This window comes from Mesocricetus auratus, unplaced genomic scaffold (genome assembly GCF_017639785.1).
Source record: "Mesocricetus auratus isolate SY011 unplaced genomic scaffold, BCM_Maur_2.0 Super-Scaffold_100021, whole genome shotgun sequence".
Taxonomy (NCBI): Eukaryota; Metazoa; Chordata; class Mammalia; order Rodentia; family Cricetidae; genus Mesocricetus; species Mesocricetus auratus.
The window spans coordinates 19,271,389-19,293,631 of NW_024429202.1; the positions used below are offsets into that span (position 1 = coordinate 19,271,389).

The following is a 22,243-nucleotide window of genomic DNA, read 5'->3' on the forward strand; positions in this document are numbered from 1 at the left end:
TGTTTACAACCTATGCTGTAATTTATACATTGAAGTAATAAACTATCCGCCTATTTTAAATATACCCCTGAAGATTACTATAAATAACAGATTACCATTTACGAGTATAAGAAAGTAAGAAACTAAAATCCATGAAAGACACAATGTTGAAGTGATAAACTCCGCCAGTGGAAAGAATGCCATCTTTAAAGTAATTATCATTTACGGGAGTCTCAATTGTTCTATATCTTAAGCACCATTGAGCTTTGGTTCTCAAAGTGGCTCTTTGGAGCACAATGGGAGTGAGTCTTTAGAAAACCTGTTTTCTGTTCTATCTCTGACAGACGTAGTAGAGTCTGGATAAAGAGGACGACTGTAAGACAAGTGTCATTTAAGACACGGATCCATCCTTGATCTTATAACTGGAACATGTAAGTGTGAAAGTCATGGTATATAAGCAGGCATGAGATTATGTACATATGCATCTTAAGTCTGTGTAATTTCATATGCATAGATAGAATATTTACACATTCATTCCTGTGTTCCCATATATACAGAGAGGCAAACATAAATTAGATGTCAAATACTTGCAATATCTATCTTCTATCTCCTCTGACAGCTTTCTTCTTTATCTACTTATCTATCCATAGTTGCTATTTCTCTATCAGTACTGCTAGCCAGTAATGTGTGCATTCCTAAAATTTTATATTGGGGGGTGATTTTTAAACTCAGTATGAATTTTCTTTCAAAAAAGACACTAATTCACCATACTTGCATGGCTTATAATAATTTTCAAACCGGAAATATAAAGTATTTCATCTATTATGCCTTCCCAAACACCTAAAACTACTAAAATGGTGCTACAACCATTCTGTAAAGAGCAAGCTAAGACTTGAATGTGATCATGTGACTACTTAAAGACATGCTGCAGACAACTCTGTAGTCTGGGTCAGAAGGTTACATGGCTTTAAGAAGAGAGCATTGGAACATTGTGACTGGAATGTAACTTTCCCTCTTCACCGCACATAAGTAGATTGCATTCTGAGGATCTTCACTTCCCTTGTTAACTAAGAGGGAATACCCACATGGAGGGCGTATGCACATCTGTTCATGCACATCTGTTCACTATTACATGCAATTCTTAGAAGTTTCAAAATTTGAAATTTTATTTCTTCTATTTCACGGAGTGTATCTGCCTCTATTGTTAGATGTCCAACTCTCAATGAATGAAAGCTCATTCATTATTCTACACAAACACTTTCTATGAAAAGTGATATTCATTCTTAACTAAATTGTGCCGGACGGTGGTGGTGCACGCCTTTAATCCCAACACTCAGGAGGCAGAGGCAGGCAGATCTATGTGAGTTCTAGGCCAACGTGGCCTACAGAGTGAGATCCCGGACAGCCATGGCTACATAGAAAAACCCTGTCTCAAAAAACAAAAGAACAAAATGAAATTCAAAACAAAACATTATCTAATATCTTTACATAACAAATTAGCAACAGAATTGAAATTTATCTGGCATTAGAAAGTATAAATTTCTGTATTTTTCTAGTACATATTTATATAACATATGAATGTATATTTATGATAAAATAAGGCTCCATGTAGCCAATAATTCATTAAAGTACACATATAAACACACATTTCTATGCACTGTGAAAAAATAAGCCTGCGTGTTTAAATGATTATCAATTACACTACTGATAGTTACCAGTTTGATGTGTGAATGTACTACATAACATTTTGTGTTAGACTTTCTAAAATGAGTTTTTGGGTTTTCTTGTAGTTAAATAAGTACTAATTCTACTCCGTTGGTGCAGTTATTGCATAAGTTATTCTTTCCATACACAAGCAAGAATATTTTCACTGTGTGTATTTTTGACTGACTATGATAACATGAAGAGCAAACAAAAGCCCAGGGAAGCACCGAGGCTCTTAACATCACTGTGTTTGGTTCCTGCTTTTTTTTTTCTTTTCTATTTTCCAGTGTTCGCCTTGCCTGTGCATGGAGGACTTCATGTCTGCCAGGATGAAATGACAGCAGCCTCTGAATAATGGCAATGACTTGCACTTGAACAAGACCAAGCAAAATTTAATTGTGCTCAAAATACTCTGCAACATCAGCATCAGATTATCCTCTGGACATATTTCATAAGATTCTGGAATTTAAAATACATGAATGTGAATGCTATTTCGAATATTACATTCTCTGAATAATTCAATGGTATCTGGGGGAAATGGCCATTCTAGGAAAATCTGGCCACTTAATCGTTGATGAGTAATTAAGTTTATGTGGAACCATCATTTTCTTTATGTTTTAAACTGCTTGCTAAATTTCATACCAAAGTAACACAGCTTTGTTATTCTCTAATTAAGGAAACGGTAAAAACCATTCAATTAACCAGTGTACAGTGCTTTGCAATAATCACGTAATATTTAATGAAGACTTGATTTAACCATGATGCATAGTTGAACTTCTATATGTTAAACCGAGAATGTTTCTGCTCAGGTCTTTCTCCCATCAGACAAGCAGTATTTTCATTTAAATTGCCAGGATCTATACAAACCTAAGCTCGAGGAACACAACAGTTTAGCTCAGAGGCCCGGAAATCAGCTTCCTATCACATCCCTTTTTCCTTCGGGCATTTCTTCCGCGATTTTTACTGATTTGATTGTACAACAGAAGGTTAAATTCTCACACACTGATCATTAGGAAAAAATAAACAGGGCAAGTACTGAAGCTGGCTTTGCACCTACTGAATGCTGCAAGTGTCTGTACTCATTGGATATGCATCTTGCAAAGCTCGGCTGTTCCCAGAAGGCCACTCCATGAAGACTGAGAGAGCAGCGTCTGCTAGTGGTGCCTGCGTGCCACAAAGAACAGAGAGAAGCTTTATAGGAGGGTGCTGGAAGGCATAGCATTGGAAGGCAGACTACAAACGGGGTTTATACATTTTCTTTTTGCTTCAGGAAACATGCACATGAAATTGTTGTCTTGAATGTTTTTGTAATTCACCAGTCATACTGAGGAAGCAAAATATCAGTAACGTTTTGTAAGTCTCTTCTTCGACTCCACTTACTAAGCATTTTATTACAACTGTGCCATCAGCTGCTTATTGGACAGACTTTATTTATAGAGCACGGACAGAGACACAACTTACTAAGCAGGCAGAGCATGCAGTTCTGGGGAAACAAACATTGCTGGGGTTCAGTGGCTCATCTTACTGTACCTGTGGCATTCAGTGGACACTGATTGAATGCCAGGTCACCCGCGGGAGTCCTTTTCCACACCATTGATATAAGGTAGTCCTCAGGGCATATTTCATAAGGTGCTGCAATTTAAGAGAAAGACATGTGAATGTCAGCTGAGTTGGCAATAAGCATTTGTCAAATGCATCTAAATGCAGAATTCTTTCCTTTCTATCAATAATATGATTTACTGACATGTTAGAGATGTGCTTATAAAGAAATCACCAGGTCTCATTTAACAGAAGCCCTTACAGGTTCTTTAAAAGCTTCTGAGAGTACATTCTTTAAGGGAAGAATCAATGGGTTTTCTAATAAATGGACACATTCAAGAACATTAATGAAAAACCTTTTAAAATTCATTGAATCTATAGATGTTAATTTTTTAATAAATCAGTTCTGTTTTGAAATTGTTAACGTTCTGAGAAATATGAAGCGTACACATGCGCGCATATGTGCACACGTGCACGCGCGCACACACACGCACACACATGCACACACACACACACACACCCCTCAGTGTAGCAATACTAGGCAGCTGCTCTACTGCTGAGATAGATATATATATTTTATTTCTTCATTAAGGAATAACCATGGTAGCCATGGTTTATTTTATGAAAGCATATTGATTTGATCTTTATGCCTTACTGCTTTTATACTCTCAACTTATTTATGGAGTGAAGAGGCAGAAAATAAAATTTAAAATAATATATTTATAAATAAAGTATTATTCTAATTATATCTTTTATTTTTTGAGATTATAATTACCTCCTTTCCCCCTTCCCTTTTCTTCATCCAACCATTCCATTTCCATACCTCTTGCTTTTTTCTAAAATTACATGGTCTCTTTTCCCACTAAGTGCTGTTAGGTGCATATATGAATGTGTATATATACATATTTATGTACAACCTGCTGAGTCTGTTTCATGAATCATGAAATAATGAGATCATCAGCACTGGACATTCTACTTCAGAATTTATAAACCCACTTTACATTTCAGTACTTAGTTGACAAAAAATGCAATTGCACATATTAGATCTTTAAGCCACATTTTCTTTTCAAAGAGTGATATTTCAGAATGGCACGCATCATCACAGGTCACCTCTCTTCTATCTCCTGTACAGAGGAGGCACTGCGGCTACAGCGAAGGTCCCCTGTGGTGGTGGAGAAGATATCAGTAACGTCTGGACCCCAGAGTCCTAACTCCTCCATAGTTTCCTTGGGCTTTTCAAATGCCTTCTTTGTTACTTTAAGTCGTTCATGATATTCTTCTGCCTGTGAAATAATGTATGTGCATTTCTTAGGTTCTCACTAAAGTGCACAGTCTATTGTTTTATTTCTATGAGATCTTTGCACGGTGGAAGACTTGGGGGCTGATTTTCCTATCATCAGCCTGTTCTCCAGTGGCATCTTCTTCATCTCACCAATGTTTTGCCAATATGCTCATCTCAGTCTGAACTCACTGGGCTTCCTCTGCAGCTCTTTAGATTTGGATTTATTCCTTCTGCTGCAAATTACTTTCTCCAGGATCTTGGCTAGTTTCTCTCTGGCATCCACCAAACACTTGTGCCATTTTCCTGTGTCCATCTTCTGAGTGTTCTCTGTGTGATCATCAATATTATGTGCAATGCTCTCTTTAGATAATTTCAAAATTCACGACAATTGTCATCTTTTAGCGGCCACAAGCCCTTATTTAGAATCTCAAATCCCTGGATCCATTTAATCTCCTTGACTATGAATTATAGTTGCACACTACTCTAATAAACCACTTTGGAAAACAAATTTGAAGAGGCAAATAAACTTTTTTTTTCAGAATTCAAACATTCCCTGTATTATATGTTAACTCTAGATGGGAAAGGGGGTCACTAAATGGAAAAGGAGTCACCTAGCCATGTAATCCTGTTATCACCCCTACCAGGAGTAAAACCATGTTTTCCTGATCCCTTAAAAGTACTAGCTGAATATGTTGTACTGAGTCAGGGTCCCTTCCTGAGACTCAAAAATGGTTTTTATTATTGAATCTGCCATGGGAATGGTAGGGATACATGGATTGGCATCTGTCATACATACAAAGAAACAAAATAACTCACTCCGAAAATGTCAAACTTAACTAAGGGTGGGGCAGGTTCCTTACACTTTTCCTTCCAAAGTAGCTGAATTAACAGTAGGGATAGCACTTACTGCAGCTATGATCAGCAAGTAGCCATAGCTACTCACTTCGAAGTGCAAGCTAGGAGACTTTAATTGCTACCTGCTCTAGCCCCCCCCATAGAGAGCACATGCTTCTGTTTCCTGCTGCCTCTACAAGTTTCCTACACAGTAGCCACAGTGGCCACAGAGACCCAACTATGTGTCTTCAAAGAGGAAGCCACCCCATCAGGAAGGAAAGGTAGACCAGGCTGGCTTAGAACTTGCAAACATCTGCCTACCTCTGCCTTCCTAATGCAGGCAGGTACCATGATACCCAGCTCCACTGAATCCTGGATTATAGATTGGCAGATCAAAGTGCTAAGTCTGCTTTTTATTTGGTCACCAAAAACAAAACCAAGAAACAAAACAACAACAACCAACTTGCTGACACTCAAGACTCACCCCCTCCCCATATCACTATTTATTTCTTCTCCCTGTATTTCAGAACTCTGCTAATGATATATCATGCTTGTACCCATAACTCAAAACATCAGGTTAAACATCTGTTCGCGCCCCCCCCAATCCTTTTCACCTTGACCACTTACCCAAGTAGGGAGCCGGTTGAATTGGGGAACAAAGCTCACTGGGTTGTTTCTAGCCTGTGCTAAAGAGAACCAACATTGCAGAAGGAGAGCAGACTGTTTCATGAGTCATTAGTCAAGTCAGGGGCATAAAACTGATGAAAAGGTAACTACAATTAGAAAAGCATTTCACACAACAAATAGAAAATTCCATTTCAATCTAAAATCTTAAGGATTTAAGGGGGCGGGGCCATCTACTAGGAAGAAGTGACATTTGATTGAGATGGTCAGTGTGAGAGGTACATTAAGTGCTCCAGGCAGAGGGAGCAATGCACACAAATGCCTCAAATGCCAGTGGGACATGAAGGACAATGGGCTGGACAAGAGTGGTACAATTGTGTGAGAGAGGACAGGGCGACGCTGTACATTACGGAACTGCAAATATCCAGGCAAAGGGAGATATAACTTAGTTTCCAACCTTAAGATTAATTTGTTTTCATGGGGAATACACGGCAAAGCCCTCCCGAGAGCTGAAGAGATAGCACTACGATGACTTTAGCAAATGACGGTTGGACTGAAGAGGAAAACAATTGGAGTAGCAAAGCAAACTCAGGGGGTTAGCAAATGATCAGAGGAATGAAGAGGACACAGGGTACTGCTGTCTGAGCTGAAGAACTGTGTATAGAGATGCTAACTCATTGCTAAAAACTCTCCATTGGGTCTGCTGGCTAACCAGGACAAAGGTAAGTGTGCTTGCTATGATGACGGGGTGCTCAGTGCAACTTTAATCTATGATGATTCTAATTCACATTTCATTACTTTAGCCTCATAGAATTAATGTTTATACCCAAATACCCGCCACATGCATCCTTTTCTAGCTTCTGTATATCTTACTTCAAACAATCTCTCTTCTCTCTTGCAAATGTAATGTTCCCTTTCTTTTTTGACTGATGAATGTACATAGGCAATCCTGAATCCACTGTTAATATAGCTAACGTTCAAAAGTATGAACCTATTTTCTCTAGCTCAGGTTTCCTTTCTGAGCTTGGTTTAAATATACCAGCTTAGCTTGTGATAACAAGGAGATGTGCAGGGGTATCTCAAAGATGAACCGTTGGCATCATCTGTACCTCGGCATCCTCCCTCAGGTGCCAGAGCTAGAAGGGTAGCGCACTGGACATTCATTGAAACCTGACTTTGGTACTCTCTTTCTTAAGCTTCCATTCAGTCAGCCAGGGACCTGAGCTGCTCTGCGTTCTCAGAAGCCTTGGAATTCATCCGCCTCTTGCGGTTACTTCCTGTCACTCTTTCTCGCCACCCCCTGGCCATCATGGGGATTGCTCCAGGCCTCTTGGCTTTAGTCTAACTTTCCTTTAATCTGTTCTTAGAAACTTCAAGTGTAGCACTTAAAATATATCACATTTCCTTTGTATTTAAGTGTTCATCTCTCCAAAAAAGCATCTCTCGGTGCCTCAGCCACGGAATATATAAATTTAGCATTTCTCACAGTGGACTAAAAGCATTTAGCTGCACATGTACCACATCCAAGATGGTACATTTTGAAATGCTAAAACTGCTTTGTTTATTTCTTTCTTCTGCAATAATGAACTCAACAGGTGCTTAGGATACAGTAGGTACCCAAAATATATTCATTAAATCATTTTAAACAAGAAAATCATCACGTAGAAATGCGTGGGAGGACTGAAATGCCCCTTATATTCACTGTCTTGTAGGGTGGTCACTAGCCAAATATGAGTGTCAAGTTCCAGAAATATGGTTTGTGGGTCTGAGGACTGAATTTTAAATTTCATTTGATGTTAGTTAGTACAAATTTAAATGGCAACTCTTTTATAGACACTACTGTTAATACATAATTATTGTAACTATGTAAATACAACCCCAAATAATTATAGGCTATTTTTAAATGGAAAACTGTAATAAGTGTTAAAGTCCATAAAATTTGAGTATATTCCATGATTAAACACTATATAATAACTAGTATATTTTAAAGGGTTCTGACTATTGCTTATATATTATGATTATTACACTTGAATATGTTTTGTTTCATCTGCACATCCAAGTTCTTTTCAAGTATGCTTTTATTTATCAGCTTTCATATTCCACATTATATGTCTCTTGTTTTCAGTGCATTCCATCTCAAATTCTCTTCAGTTCCACTGAGGACCTCTGAAATACGTTTCAAAGAATCTATTGCTATAGCCTCCAGTATTTTCTAATGTTAATTCCATATAAAGCAATGGAAAAGTAATTTTGCACACTGAGAGATTGAGTGAACTTTAGTAGCCTAGAAAGCCTTTTTTATTTAGTATTATTAAGGGAAAGCACATCCCTTCAGTCCCCTTCCCTGCAGTCCACTGTGTGGTCAGAATGTGTGGTTATTGCACATATGAACCACTAGATGGCAATGGTGGGCTAAGAGGGACAATTATTTTACTTCTGGGTCTGTATCAGAAATTGATGTTCAAAATCAAGGTGGGTAGCTGCAGCAGGAATCACCAGGGGAATAGGTGTCATTATTTAATATTTTGAAAAGACATACTGTTTAGAGAAAAACATACCATCTTATTTCCTAATATTTACTGTTTAAAGTAGGCAGTGATAAAAAACCTTGGGTCAAGGATTAGCTTCTACACTCTCCATTCTCACTATTTTCCACCGCTACACTGGCCTCCTGACTGTGTTCCTGTCCAGTCTGGCTCTGGCATCACATCTTATCCACTGCTGCTCCTGTCTTGGCTCATTGTTCTCGGACACCTGCAAGGTTCATATCGTCACCATTAATCCTATGTCATGTCTCACCATCTGAATGACTCCCAAGCACCCGTCCCTACCTCTGCTTTTCCATTTTCCAAAGCACTTGTCTAGCATCTTGGTATGCTAAATATTTTTTCCTAGCTCATTCATTTGTCTGTTCTGGCTAGATCTATTTTTCAATAGTGCCTGTTTCTAAGATTACAGATATTTTTGGTGACTCATTAAAATATAGATGTGCATGTGTGCATGTGTGTGTTTACATGTGGAAAATGGCATGACTGTATTCATTCCACTTAGGAGCACAAAGAGAGGCTAGCTACTGTATTACTTTTAATTTGACTCAAAAGATTTAGAGGGTTGCAGGTACAGACTTAGGGTTTATAGCTAAGAACCTGTGGACTCCTGGCTAGGATACCCTGTTGTGACTTGCACACATTCTAAATAGGATAAGGATAAAGTCACTTGCATACTATTTCTTGGTGCAACCACAATACTCCCTTACTGACTTGCCTAGTGAATAATAAAACAGAACCATTTCTCTAAGTCAAGGGAGGTCAACTGGTGTTCTGTTTTGTTTTGTTTTATTTTACATCCCAACCATAGCCTCCCCATTCTCTCTTTCCACTCTCTTCCCTCACCTCCCCGCCCCCATCAATCCACCTGTCCTCCTTATTCTGAAAGGGGTAGGCCTCCCATGTACATCAGCATAGCATGCCGTATCAAGATGCTATACACCTCCCCCTGTATTCTGGCTGCTCAAGGCAATCCAGAATGAGGGATAGGTTCCCAAGAGTCAGGCAAAGTACCAGGGACAGCCTCTGCTCCCACTGATGTCCTGTTTTGCTGCAGTGTGGATTATCAAAATCTTGTATTAATTGTATTTATTGGAGACAGAAACCCAGTACGCAACTGATAAAAAAAGGAAGAGGACAGTGTCCAGCATTTCCAGGTTTGATAATAATGACAAAACTAATTTTGCACCAAAGATTACTTGGTATTCTTTGATGCTTATATTTTAATGGCGTCAAGAAACAGATCTATCTGTGCTCATGTCAAAAATCTAAAGTGCCGTAGACACTGTACTATCAATTTATTTTTCCCACCTTAGTTACACTTCTGGAATTCATTCATTCAACAAACAAACTACTTGCTGGAAGACCCAGAAATAGGCTACGACATTGATCTAGTTTCCTTTCTATAGTTGTGATAAAATACCTTAAAAGTTTAGGGGATTTATTATGCTTCTAGGTCATAGTCCATCACTGAGAGAAGTCACGTAGGAACTCAAGATGGAATTCCTAGGTAGAAACCATAGTGTAATGCTGCTTGCTGGCTTGTTCCCATGCTCAGCTCATGCTTAGGTAGCTTTCTTACAGAGCCCAATACCATCTGTGCAGCAAGGGTGCTGTCCATAGTGGGCCATCCATCCTTTATAGATTTACAATCAGAGACATCCCCTGCAGACGTACACACAAGCCAACTGGATGGGGATAATCCCTCACTTGGGATACCCCCCTCAGGTGACTCTTGGCTGTGTCAAGTTCAGAGTCAAAGCTAACTGGGGCACTCTAAGGCAGTTTCTGAGGAGACGGAGTTAAAAATTTAGGTATGAGTAGAGGTCACTGAATACAGCAGAGGAACACATAAAGGATGAGCTCATCGTGAAATAATGTTTTATATAACTGTTTTGATGGATTTATTTTAAACATGAGGAATTTATTATACTTTAAATGCTATACGTGAATTCTGGAGAACAGAGCGAGTGAAAGCAGGTCCAAGAGGCCTGGCATAATCTCCATCATGCACTGAGGTGGAAGACAAGAGTCACAGGGGATGGTAATAGAAAGTGGATGGATGGATTCCAAGTCTCCTTAGGAGGGAAGCTGCGCAGTTCCAGGGCTGTCTGGATGAGAAAGGCAAGGAAAAAACTTCAGAAACAGAAAATGAAGACGGATTTCAAAGAGGACTGTCCCCTGTGCTAAATCCTGAGCTTCAGTACGTGGCAGGAGACGTTCTGGGGTGGGAGATGATGACAACAATTTGTACTTGAGATATCTGGGCATATGTAAACGTTTTCAAAAATGAGCTGCCCACGGAGAGACTATCACAGAAAATCACAACCAATCAAAAGGTGGATTTATGGAACCCAGTCCCGAAGGGCTCATCCACAATACAACTCCCAAACCTAAGCCTCCACCTGAGGGAACATTGTAAAAGAGGGGGACGGGGAAGACTATAAGAGGCAGAAAAATGGTGAGTTTGCTGTAAAATTGTGTTTTCTAGAACTGTCAGATTCTATACCCAGGAAATCTCAGGAATATGGCTGCTTGGCATGAGCTGAACAAGGACAGCACCGATAAACATGCCAATGTGGACGGAAAAGCACGGGAGCCCCGAAGGGCCTCATTCCCACGTAATGGACTACAGGCAGCTGAGGGGTAGGGAGAGTGGGAGAAACAGTCTTCCCTAAGGAAGAGCTCACTATTGGTTATCCAATACCAAATAGTCAGTCCAGAAAACACGCACACAAGTAACATTATACATACTGACCAAAGTGGTACGTGTGTGTGTGTGTGTGTGTGTGTGTGGTGTGTGCAATTAATGAAATAAGAGGCCATGAATTTGAATGGAAGTAAGGAGTCATAAATGGGAGGGTTTAAAGGGAGGGAAAGGGGAGATGTGATCTAAATATACTATAATCTTGAATAATAACTGAAAAATTTATTTGGTGCATGGAAACCATGCAGGAGGGAACACTGAGCTTAGGGCTTATGTTAATTTTTGCTTTGCATGCTACCTCTGTTCACCTTATAAATTGGAAAACACCAGAGTGGCCTAGGTATAAAAATGAAAGGGTTTTTAATTCTTTTTTCAGCAGTATGAAGGGCTCTTGTATTTTTATGTCTCAACACACTGCAATACCAACTGCTCATCAGCTGCAAGATCTGCTGGCTGACACCCTTACTGATAAGATCAAAACTCATTTGTAAGATTCAACTGTACTTGAAGTCACAAGTATGTAGTTAGCATGCTCCCCTAAAACAAGGTAGCAATTACCTAGTGATTAGCTGTTAATCTGTCTATTCAAACTGATTTACCATCTCTTAAAAATAGCAGAAATTATACAGGGCTTAAATCAATTTGATGTGGTAAATTAGTTTTCTCTCATATGCTAGAATTTCAGCATTAAAGGGAAATTGATTCTAAACCAAGAGCTGGCATGCAGAAGAAAGAAAAAAAAAAAAAGAAAACATGCACTCCTCATGACCCCCTTTCAAACTGTACTTGTTGGCAAATCATGAATCATTGTTATTCAGTGAATTCCTCGTGCTGGGAGAGGAAGCAGTGAACAAGGCTAGTCTCTGAGCTCACTGGGCTTCATGGGATGGGACCTACTCCCATGAAGGATTCATTTTGCTGCTATGGTCTGAAGTAAAGAGGTTTATGATGTTTTGTGTGGTATTTTGTTTGTTCATTTCAAATACGGTTGTAGCATGTGGCTCAGTTGGATTGGAATGTGCAGTCTTTTTGCCTCCATCATCCAAATGGTGCAATTATAGGCATATGCCAGCATCCCAGTTGTAATTACCGTGTTCTTGTAGAAAATTCCCTTTATTTGTCTTAACTTATATCCCTGTATCTCCGTGTATGACTGTTCTAAGTATATCATGTATTTAAATTTATCCAATCTCTTGCTAATTTTGAAAAGAACTTCAGTTTACATGAGAAATAAAATTAGAAAAAGAAAAATAAGTACCTAACCTGAAGTTACTGAGGGGGAAAGTAGTGACCTGTGGTCAGTCAAGCAGCTAGACCGTGCTCAAGGATATTTACTTTGTCGCCAAGGACAGAGAATTTTATGGTTCTGGTGACAAGATACTTATTTGCCTTTACTTTTGAGTCTTGAAGTAAAGAACACCTCAGCTCTTCATTTTCTTGTGCTTATAGATTGCATACTTGGACTCTGTACAGTACTGTACCAGTATGGGATAGTGTTTGAACAGTATTTTATTACATGTTGCAAAGAAAATTGTATATTTTGGTCTAGCAGATAAATTGTCTTTAGTTATACTTTCTTAGCAAATTTAATTAGAGAGAAGTTAACTTTAATGTTCAAGCATAGATCTAGACTATTTGGTAAGTTCTAGAGAGCACACGCACATGTTTTTCCAAGAATACTGCATTTGTTTGTCATAAATATGATTTTCAAGAAGAGCTAGCTTTAACTATGTCCCCAAATGTACATATATAAAAATAATTCCGGGTGATACACTGAAGTAAATGGATATATATAAAAATAATTCCGGGTGATACACTGAAGTAAATGGACAAGACCTCGAGATTTGAACCACTGGCCACACGTCCATGATGGCAGGTGCACTCGGTTCTTCAAGAATGTTATTTGAGCCCACTGAACCAGTGTCATATTGGCAGGTTACTGTTAGATGCCTTGAAGTCCTCTGACCAGAAATAACAAGCGGGGTTGTGATTTGGGGAAACTGAAGAGCTGAGTATATTAATTTATACGTTTCTCCTATCCATAAAAGAAGAGAAATAATACTACAAATTATAACTGGATAATAATATTATATATTTGGTTAAAAATGCCCACACAATAAATTAGTCTTATACATAGCAACAGAATTCTGAAAGAGTTAAAAATTATCAAGTAGGGTTAATATCATCATTATATTACCATTACCTACACTATTAGATGATACCATAAAAATGTTACCATTACTTTACTTTTGGCATTAATGGCATGAAACATAAATCTGCTGATCTATTATGTTCAGCAAGGCTCAGAATGGAGTATGGGATATCTGGCTGAAAAGACACTGTACACAAAAATGTGTTGGACTGGAAGCTAATACAACCAATCAGATGGACTATTTATAAGACATAGGAATGGGAGCCCAGACTAACTTTGTAGGGTTTCAATGAAAAAGATACATTCATAAGACAAAGGAAAGAAGACTCATAATTGAACTGACTCCCATGAGGCTCCCATAGCAACGGTCAAAGTAAAGGGACAGCAACACTAAGGGGGTTCCAGGTGGTTAATAGTAAAAACTATAGAAAGACCATGTACCATTGCCTCCAAAAAAGAGTCTGTACAATTGTGATTTCATTATATATTATAATATAGTACATATTTGAAATTGATTATAGAGAAGTAATGTTGCAAAAACAGTGGAGCTGACATTGGGACACAGAATATCATGACTCTAAGGGTATGCACTAAATTTGGTAAATAATGAGAACCCATGCAAGGTTTTTAAAACAAGTGAGTCATATAACTAAGGCCACAAACAGGCCATACTAATCAGATGAATCTGTTCAGAAAAGAGAATATAGTATGAATGATATGAGTGACATAGAACTCATCAACTGTCACTTATCGTCATATTTAATTATAATGTTTTATCACATTGAAGCAATTCCCTACACCATGCTGGTTCCATTTTAGGTGTGCAGACACCAAGAAATAAGTCTTCTTTTCCCTGGGCTCTGTATTCCATACTTTATTTTCTATGTTCCTCTACTACTAATAGGTGTTGGCAAGGGCAGCACACAGGGCCACCTAGGAAAGAAATAGAGGAATAAGGATCTGAAATAAGGAAAGTGACTGCTAGAGCTAATAATGAGTTCAAATGACACAAAGCATTTGCTGGTTAACAGAAAAACTCTCCTTCTCTGGTGGAGTCTGGTAGGTGACTGCTAGCAAAGTACTCTGGGCATCTGTGAAAGATGCAGGACAAAGCTGGAGATCTGCATGCCAAAGACTTTACTATTGATGAGAAGGAGAAAACAACAGAGAAGAGTGGGTGCTGAAGCTGAGGTCACTCACATCAGGCTCTGCGGGGAATCAATGAGGAAGAGAAGTGTCAAGTTTAATATGAGAGGTTAGTATAGCTGGATAGTTTTCTATGTCTCGTCCAGCCCCATTGAACCGATTTCTCTCCCACTAATGGTCCCTGGAGCTGCTTATTAAAAACTCATTCTGAAGCTTAATATTGATTATAATTGCTTGGTCGATGGCTTCGGCTTGTTACTGGCTAGCTCTACCTGTATATTAAGCCATTTCTAATATTCTATATGTTACCGTGGTGCTTGTGGCTTGCTTCTCTGGTGGCTACATGATGTATCCCTGGAACTGCCTTCTTTCTCTCTCCATCTTTGCTTGGATTTCCCACCTGACTCTATTCTGCCTGGCCACTGGTCAAAACAGTTTCATTCACCAGCCAATAAAAGCAGCATATATTCTCAGCATGCAGAAGGACATCGCATATCAGGTTAGTGCCTCTGTGAGCATGGAAACATAACTTTTAATTGCATTTTGATGATCTCATTGAAGATAATTGCTAGACAGATCCTAAAATTTACTTCTTTTACTAAGGCAATACTCAAAGAGTAAGAAGTGAAAAAGATAGCAACATGTGTTTTTTTATTTTTCTTCTCAATTTGAGTAAGTTGCCAAGTATTTTTAAGCCAGACAAGGTGGCTAAAAGAAGATTAGAACAAATTTATTTTTGAGTTTCTAACCTGGAATAACCTCTGAGAATTTCCCAGAAGTCTTCTCTAATGAGCAGTCTACAAAGATGAATTATTATTATAATAGGTATCCCTATAACAACAGGTTTGAATAAAGGACCTGCACTGCTATCTAATTTAAACCCCGAGTCCTTTGGCCCTTGGTGCCTCTTCTTTATTCAGTCCATAAAATTCATCTGGTTTGTTCCAGAACTGTAGAGTAGATCATGTAAAAACAATCAAACACTTGTGTTTTGGGGAGGACTCAACACTAGTTTAGGTATTTATTAAGCAATAAAATCTCTCTGTCTCTGTCTGTCTGTCTGTCTCTCTCTCTGGCTGTCTGTCTGTCTCTCTCCCAAAGGCTATCTTCAACATCTAATTTACATCTCCACTCCTTAAAATATACCTGAGGTATTTGACAAGAAGAAACAGAAGTCAATACCTAGTGCCATCTACTGTCGACACTAAACTCAGTGTCTGATTTTAGGTGAATAGCTGGTGTGAACGCTCAGATGCTATATTATTTGTTGTGAATTATTATAGCCAAATATATTTAACTAAAACAATTGCTTTCCCCTTTTGAAGAACTGACCAGATAACAGCGTAATTCCAGATAAATTATAGAACATCTAATGGCAGAAAATGCTAGAAATCCAGGGGATTTGTGATGCACTAAAAGCAGTCTGAAGTAAAAGGGTACAATATGTGGCACCCTGTAAATGTTCTAGGAGTTTTCTCTCTGAATAAGGAAATGAACGTTTCAAACTGACATATTTGGGTCCATGAAAATGACTACAGCCGGCCTCAACATGGAGTGGCACAAACCATTTATGATAGCTTCCCTTGGCAAGTTTCCTACACGTGTCTCTACAAACTATATACATACATAGTTTTAGTGGACATGATTATCAACCCGTCAGTCTCCTAACTGGCACCTGAGAAGTGAGCACAGCTGGGCACATCGCCTTCCCCATTGTCACACTCACACCACGGACCAAAATTCTTCATTTGCATACTGTAGCTTCTCCCTCCACAAGGTGGGAAACACAGAGGACATGCGTGCGTGCTCCAGCCTGGCAAGGGACACATGAGGAATGTCCTTGCTTACTGCTATTATGATAAAGACACCGTGACTAAAAGCTGCTTGGAGGGGAAGGGTTTTTGTGACTAACACTTCCCAGCAGCAGTCCCTCATGAAGGGAACTCAGGCCAGTAACCCACAGACAGAAACTGAAGCAGAAACCTTGGAGTACACTGTTTGCTGGCTTCCTCCCTGTGGTTTGTTGAGCCTGCTTTCTAATGCAACCAAAGGATCACCTCCCCTCCCCAGGATCAGTACCACTCACAGTAGGCTGTGCCCTCACACACAAACCACCGACCAAGAAAATGCCCCCAAAACTTTCCTATAAGCAATCTGAGAAAGGCATTTTTTTCAATTGCGGTTCCTTTTTCCAGATAACTGTAAGTTGGCCAAAAGTTAAGCAGTGTACCTACTCACTGCAGTAGGAATCTAGATATGCTTATTAGCACCACATATGTTTACATCAAACTTGCTCTAACAATAATTAAGTTATTTTTTTTGCTCTCCATGGAGCAGGAAAAATGAGAATTGGACACTAAATCATTTATTATAAAAAAAGTCAATAGCCCTACTTTTCTTTAAATGATGGCCATGAGAGTTCTTATTTTTGTTAAACCTTGACATGAGAAAAGCTGAAATGGGCTTGTCTACATTTTTATTACAAACATATTGCAGACACCACCCTTCATCATTTGTGAAGAAGCCTGAGTTAAATAAGACTCTGCAATCTGTATGGGAATTATGTCAACTTTCACCAGTGGTGCTGAAGTCAAGGACTACATTTCATTTCACAATGTTATCATGATTAGTCAACTTTAGTAAGTCACTGTGATCTAAAAGACAATCTGGAGACCATGATCATAATTATTAGTGTGTTGATATTAGAAATGTAAATTATGAAGCCCATACAAGCGCTACCTAACCAGAGTCTCTGAGGCTCTGTCTGGACTCAACAAAATCAATCTCATGCTTCAACAAGCTCTCTGCATGAATCTGAAGCCCACTAAAAGTTTAAAAGCATTGCCTTCTACTGTGATAGGCCCTCTGCCAAGACACAAGCACAAAGTAAGTAAAGTTCTTTCCTTTGATCCTTTCTTCAGACAGTTTTACATGAAGGAAAAAAATTCAAAAATGAAGTCTCTCTGCTCAAATGACATCTCTCAAGTGGGGACAGAAAGGAGGGGCCAGGGAAGCAAAAGTTTTACTCTCAATATGACAGGGTTCAGGAGACTAATACGAACACATTGCAATGATGAAGGCATGTCGTGCATTACTAGTGCTACTGCTGCCCTCCTTCGGTATGGAGAGCTAGAGACAAATGCCACAGTTGCTTCATCTCTGGCCTCACTGGCTCCCTGGCTCCTCATCCTCCATTTACACTTTGTGTTCCTGAGCATGGTCAACCAGCAGGCTTCCCTCAGCATGACAGACGAAGCAACTGTGACCACAAGAAGAAAACTATTTGTGGATTAAGAAGTATACCTTTCTGGAAATGATAGATTTCAATTTAGCAATTAGTGACTAAAGAACAGTTGACATTAGTAAGGTGGTCCACAGGCAGCCAAAAACCTAAGTCTAGCCAGTCCATAGGTAATGTTTGATTTTGGAATAATGACCAGGAAAATTTGAGGAAAAAATCAATTTGAATGAATGTTTCACATTATAATAGAAAGTGAAGTCAGTGAAATTATTACCATCCCACCATTTACCCATCAGGCCCTGAAGGTGTGTGATGAGACTAAGATAAATGAAATCATTATTGGGTGAGCTTGACCAATTTAAAAATTGGGACACTTAATTATCTCCCCTGGAGTGATTCTATTTCCCAGACAGTAGTACTCTTAAGTTTTGGTCTCTATGGTTCTTATTTCTTATGAAAACAAATGAAACATCTTATTGGGGGGTTGATGATGCAGTTTTAATATTGCCTTACTCCATTTACTCACAAAGAAAAATCCTAATCTCGATGAACATTTTTATGTTTCATAGATAATGTAATAGCATTTGATTAAATCTAAATGATTACTTTTCATTTCTTTTTGTTTGTTTGTTTGTTTTTTTGTTTGGTTTTTCGAGACAGGGTTCTCTGTATTGTTTTGGAGACTGTCCTAGAACTCGCTTTGTAGACCAGGCTGGCTTCGAACTCACAGACATCCGCCTGCCTCTGCCTCCTGAGTGCTGGGATTAAAGGCGTGTGCCACCAACGCCCGGCTACTTTTCATTTCTTATATGCATATATATATATATTTGACAACAGAGGGTTTCTGGGCAAGGTTTATTAATTTGTTTTTTAATTCAAATTTAGTGAAACATAAAAATAAATACTAATTCTTCCCACGACCATCCCCACCCCTCCAAAAATCAAGAATGTAAATATTAAAAATAATACTGCGAAAGATACTGTTGTAAATGAAGTACTTATTGAGGGGATATTGGAGGGGTTGGTGGGAGGGCACAGGAGGAAGGGAGGGAAACGGAGAGGGACCTGGAATTGATATGTGAAGCAACCTTGTTTCTAATTTAAATTTAAATTTAAAAATAAAAAATATATAAAAAATAAAGTGTGAGTGGTTAGACATAGCAAATAATATTAAAACATCTTATCCTCAACAGAGACACAAAGTTATAAAATTAATAGTTGGGTACACCTTAAAATGCATAATACAGATTATGCAAGGTATCAGTTTAAATTATAGTAAAACAAAACTTGGTACAGCTACAACTGTAAATACAAACATTTTTGTCTCTGTAAAAGAATTAATCTTAAAAATTATTTAGCAGACTCAAGAAGTAGGTTTCACAAGGGACATATATATCTGTAAGTACATTGCTATTGTTTTCCAGTCATCTAACTCAAGAGAGAGAAATGAAATGCTAATACCAAAAAATGCAGCATCATATGAAAGTGGTTTTAGTTTTATGTGATAATCTATTGACCTATCTTAAATCATGAAGCCTAACACATGAATATAACAAGTAAAATATGCAATCTTTCTGTAAACAGATCTGTAACATGTTTTTCAAACAGCAGGTGGCAATCTTTGTAAATCTGATTGCAGCTGTTCAGTATTACCTATGCAGATAAAATGCAGTTGTGGACAGCTCACAAGCTTCCTATGCTCAAACTGGTTCAGATACTTGCAAATATTAAGAGGGTCTTGCTTAATCATGCTTTACGGTTCTAATGAAATTTCTCCTTTGGCAAAACAAATGTTTTTGTTTAGAGCTTGTTAATTCTCATGCAGTGCTGGGATTTCACTGTTAATCTGCTGAGGCATCCTTCTAAGCAGAGTTTTGCATGCTATTTGTCTCTTATCATTCTGAATTCACATGGCCTAAAGAATTAGCAAAATTACTTTTAGATCTCATGCCAAGAGAAAACCTGCTGACAAACTGCAAGACATGAAACTCTCTTTCTGGGTAAAAGGTGCTTGCTGTCTTGCCTGATGACTTCCCCATATCCACAAGCAGGAAGGAGGGAACTGATGTCTCCAAATGTCTCCTGACTTCTACATGTGAGCACTCGAGTACTGGCAAGCCTCCACACTCTTCATACTCACCCCAATAATACAAACTTATTCCAATAATATGAGTAAATGTAATGAGAATAAAAGAGACTAGCTACTGATATGATTATTAGTATTGAACTTAGAAAATTATTTTAGCATTTTAATTATGAAGAAACACAACGTTCTGACTAAAGGGTAGCTCGTTGAATAGTTGCATATTTAAACTAAGGAACCATTTTAGATATAAACCAACAGCTTCTCCACTGCAAAGAAACACCAAAATCCTGTCTTGTTGCTGTAACACAAGGCAATGGCGAAGGTAACTTAAGGAATAGAGGATTTTCAGCTCATAGTTTAGTACAGTCCATCATAGAGGGAAGTCAAGCAGGAGACAGAAGTAGCTGTCAGATTATATCCACAATCAAGAGGCATGGGAGCAGGGGTGGGGACTGGGGACTGTGTTCAGTGTCCTTCCTTCTTTTTATTGAGTCAGGCAGATAGAATGGATCTTCCCACCCCAAATAATCTACTCTAGAAAATTTTTCACAGACATGACTAGAGATTCGTCTCTGAGGTGATTCTACCTCCTGTCGAGTAGCCAAATCCAAATCATCACAAGCCTGCCATTTGTCACCTAGACACAGAACACACCACTTTTAATACATGACCACTACCTTCTGCTGCCATAGACTAATGACCATCTCATAATACACACCACATTCATTCCAACTTCAAAGGACTCATAGTTTTAAACAGTCCTCATGCTGTTCAAAATTACAAAGTCCAAGTGTCACTGGAGACTCAAGGCAATGCATAATGGTAAGCTCCTGTAAAATAACGAAATACACACTTTCAAAACAAACTAGCAAAGAGAAGTGTTCACACTAGAAAATGGAGAATGGAAGGATAGTAAGGAATGATCGGGCAAACCAAGATGGAAACCCATGAGCACAGACACTAAATTATGCAGCTCCATTGCTGCCACCTGGGCCTTCAAATGGAATCATGGGATCTCCAAAGGGCTTAAAGTAGCCCAGCCCTTCCAGCCCTCCTGCCTATAGGAATCCTAGCCTCTCTCCTGGGCTATTCCTGTTTGATGTCTACAGCCTTCTTGGCTTCATGTCCTATGGTTCTGGCATCTCTGGCCACCAGAAGGCTCCACTACAACATAGGCTTTAATTTTACAGCTTGATGAAGTGGCCTCTCAGGACCCCTTTGGAGGTAATCCGATTGACACACTGCCTGGGATTATCAGCTCTCTGGAATCAAGGCACAAACCTCTGACTGCTCCGATCTTGTAGCATTAACATTTCTTCAAGCAGTACATAGTGATACTGCCAAGTTCAGGTTGTCAACTCAGGATAGAGACTGAGTTCCTTGGCACAACCATCGACTTTTGTGACGTGACTCTGATGCCAACTTCCCAATTCAGTTGCTCTCAAAGAGCCGGGAATCTTTCAATAACATTTTTCGTTTAGGATCTATCATTCAAATAAAACTGTACTTTCACTGGAAGGAGTCTTGGATGGGTAAGGCCATGCACTCAGGGTACCTATGCTGTTGTCCCTGTACAGAATGTCAAGTCACTCTTCGGTGGCACTAATCTCATCCACAAAGACAGAACTTTTTGATGTCGTCTACATTCTTCTTACTAGAAGTTTTAAAGTTGTCTATATACTTTTCATCATCAAAATACATGGTTGTGAACATCACTCTGCTTCACTTGAAGTTTCATCATCATCACAATATTGCATGTGGCTATGTGTGTGTGCATGACTTTCTATGATATGTACATGCAAATGCAGTAGCAGTACACATGCCATGGTGTGAGAAGCAGGTTCTATCCTTCCAGTGGGAGTCTTGTGGCTAGATTTCAAGTTGTCAGGCTTGGATGGAAAGCACCTTTAGCACCGGGACTCTCCTTTACTTCTTGATTTCTCACTGTAGCCTTGAATGAGCATTAAGCAGGGGCAATGTGCCCCAGTATGAAAGCTATCCTGTCTGAATTTCTTTGAACAAACATATTTGTCTAATACATTCAGCCTCACACAATTATTCAAAGCACAGACAAAATGCAGCCAGATCACTGGCCAGATAGCCATGCAGAATATTATCCAATTTCTGACAATGCCCAGGTTCACCTCTGAAACCTATGCCTCAGGCTTCTACTGTGCACATTTCTGTCTATCTGCTACTCCTCTACATTCTCAGCAGAATGGCTCCTGCTATGTTTATACTTCTGTGGGTTCTTCTAGGTAAAAGTTCAAAACTATTCCATATTTCTCCCACTAACCAGTTCCAAAGTCCTAAGAACTGCAAAGTGAATTTTATCATGAGAATCCCTCTACTTCTTTATTTGAAATTTCTGCCTCAGTTAATAATCATATTTCTGGGGCAGCA

At 38.9% G+C, this 22,243-nt stretch overlaps 1 protein-coding gene across 6 annotated transcripts in view; it reads right to left on the bottom strand.

The window, feature by feature from the left end:
- Adgrb3 (adhesion G protein-coupled receptor B3) overlaps nucleotides 1–22,243 on the bottom strand; it is a 707,451-nt gene that overhangs the window by 407,143 nt on the left and 278,065 nt on the right. For all 6 annotated transcript variants that reach the window (XM_040729329.1, XM_040729332.1, XM_040729333.1 and 3 more), the window contains 2 exons: nucleotides 3,214–3,315; nucleotides 2,741–2,847 (listed from right to left, as the gene is read on the bottom strand). In XM_040729329.1, the coding sequence (XP_040585263.1) occupies nucleotides 2,741–2,847; nucleotides 3,214–3,315 (209 nt within the window). The remainder of the gene's footprint in view (nucleotides 1–2,740; nucleotides 2,848–3,213; nucleotides 3,316–22,243) is intronic.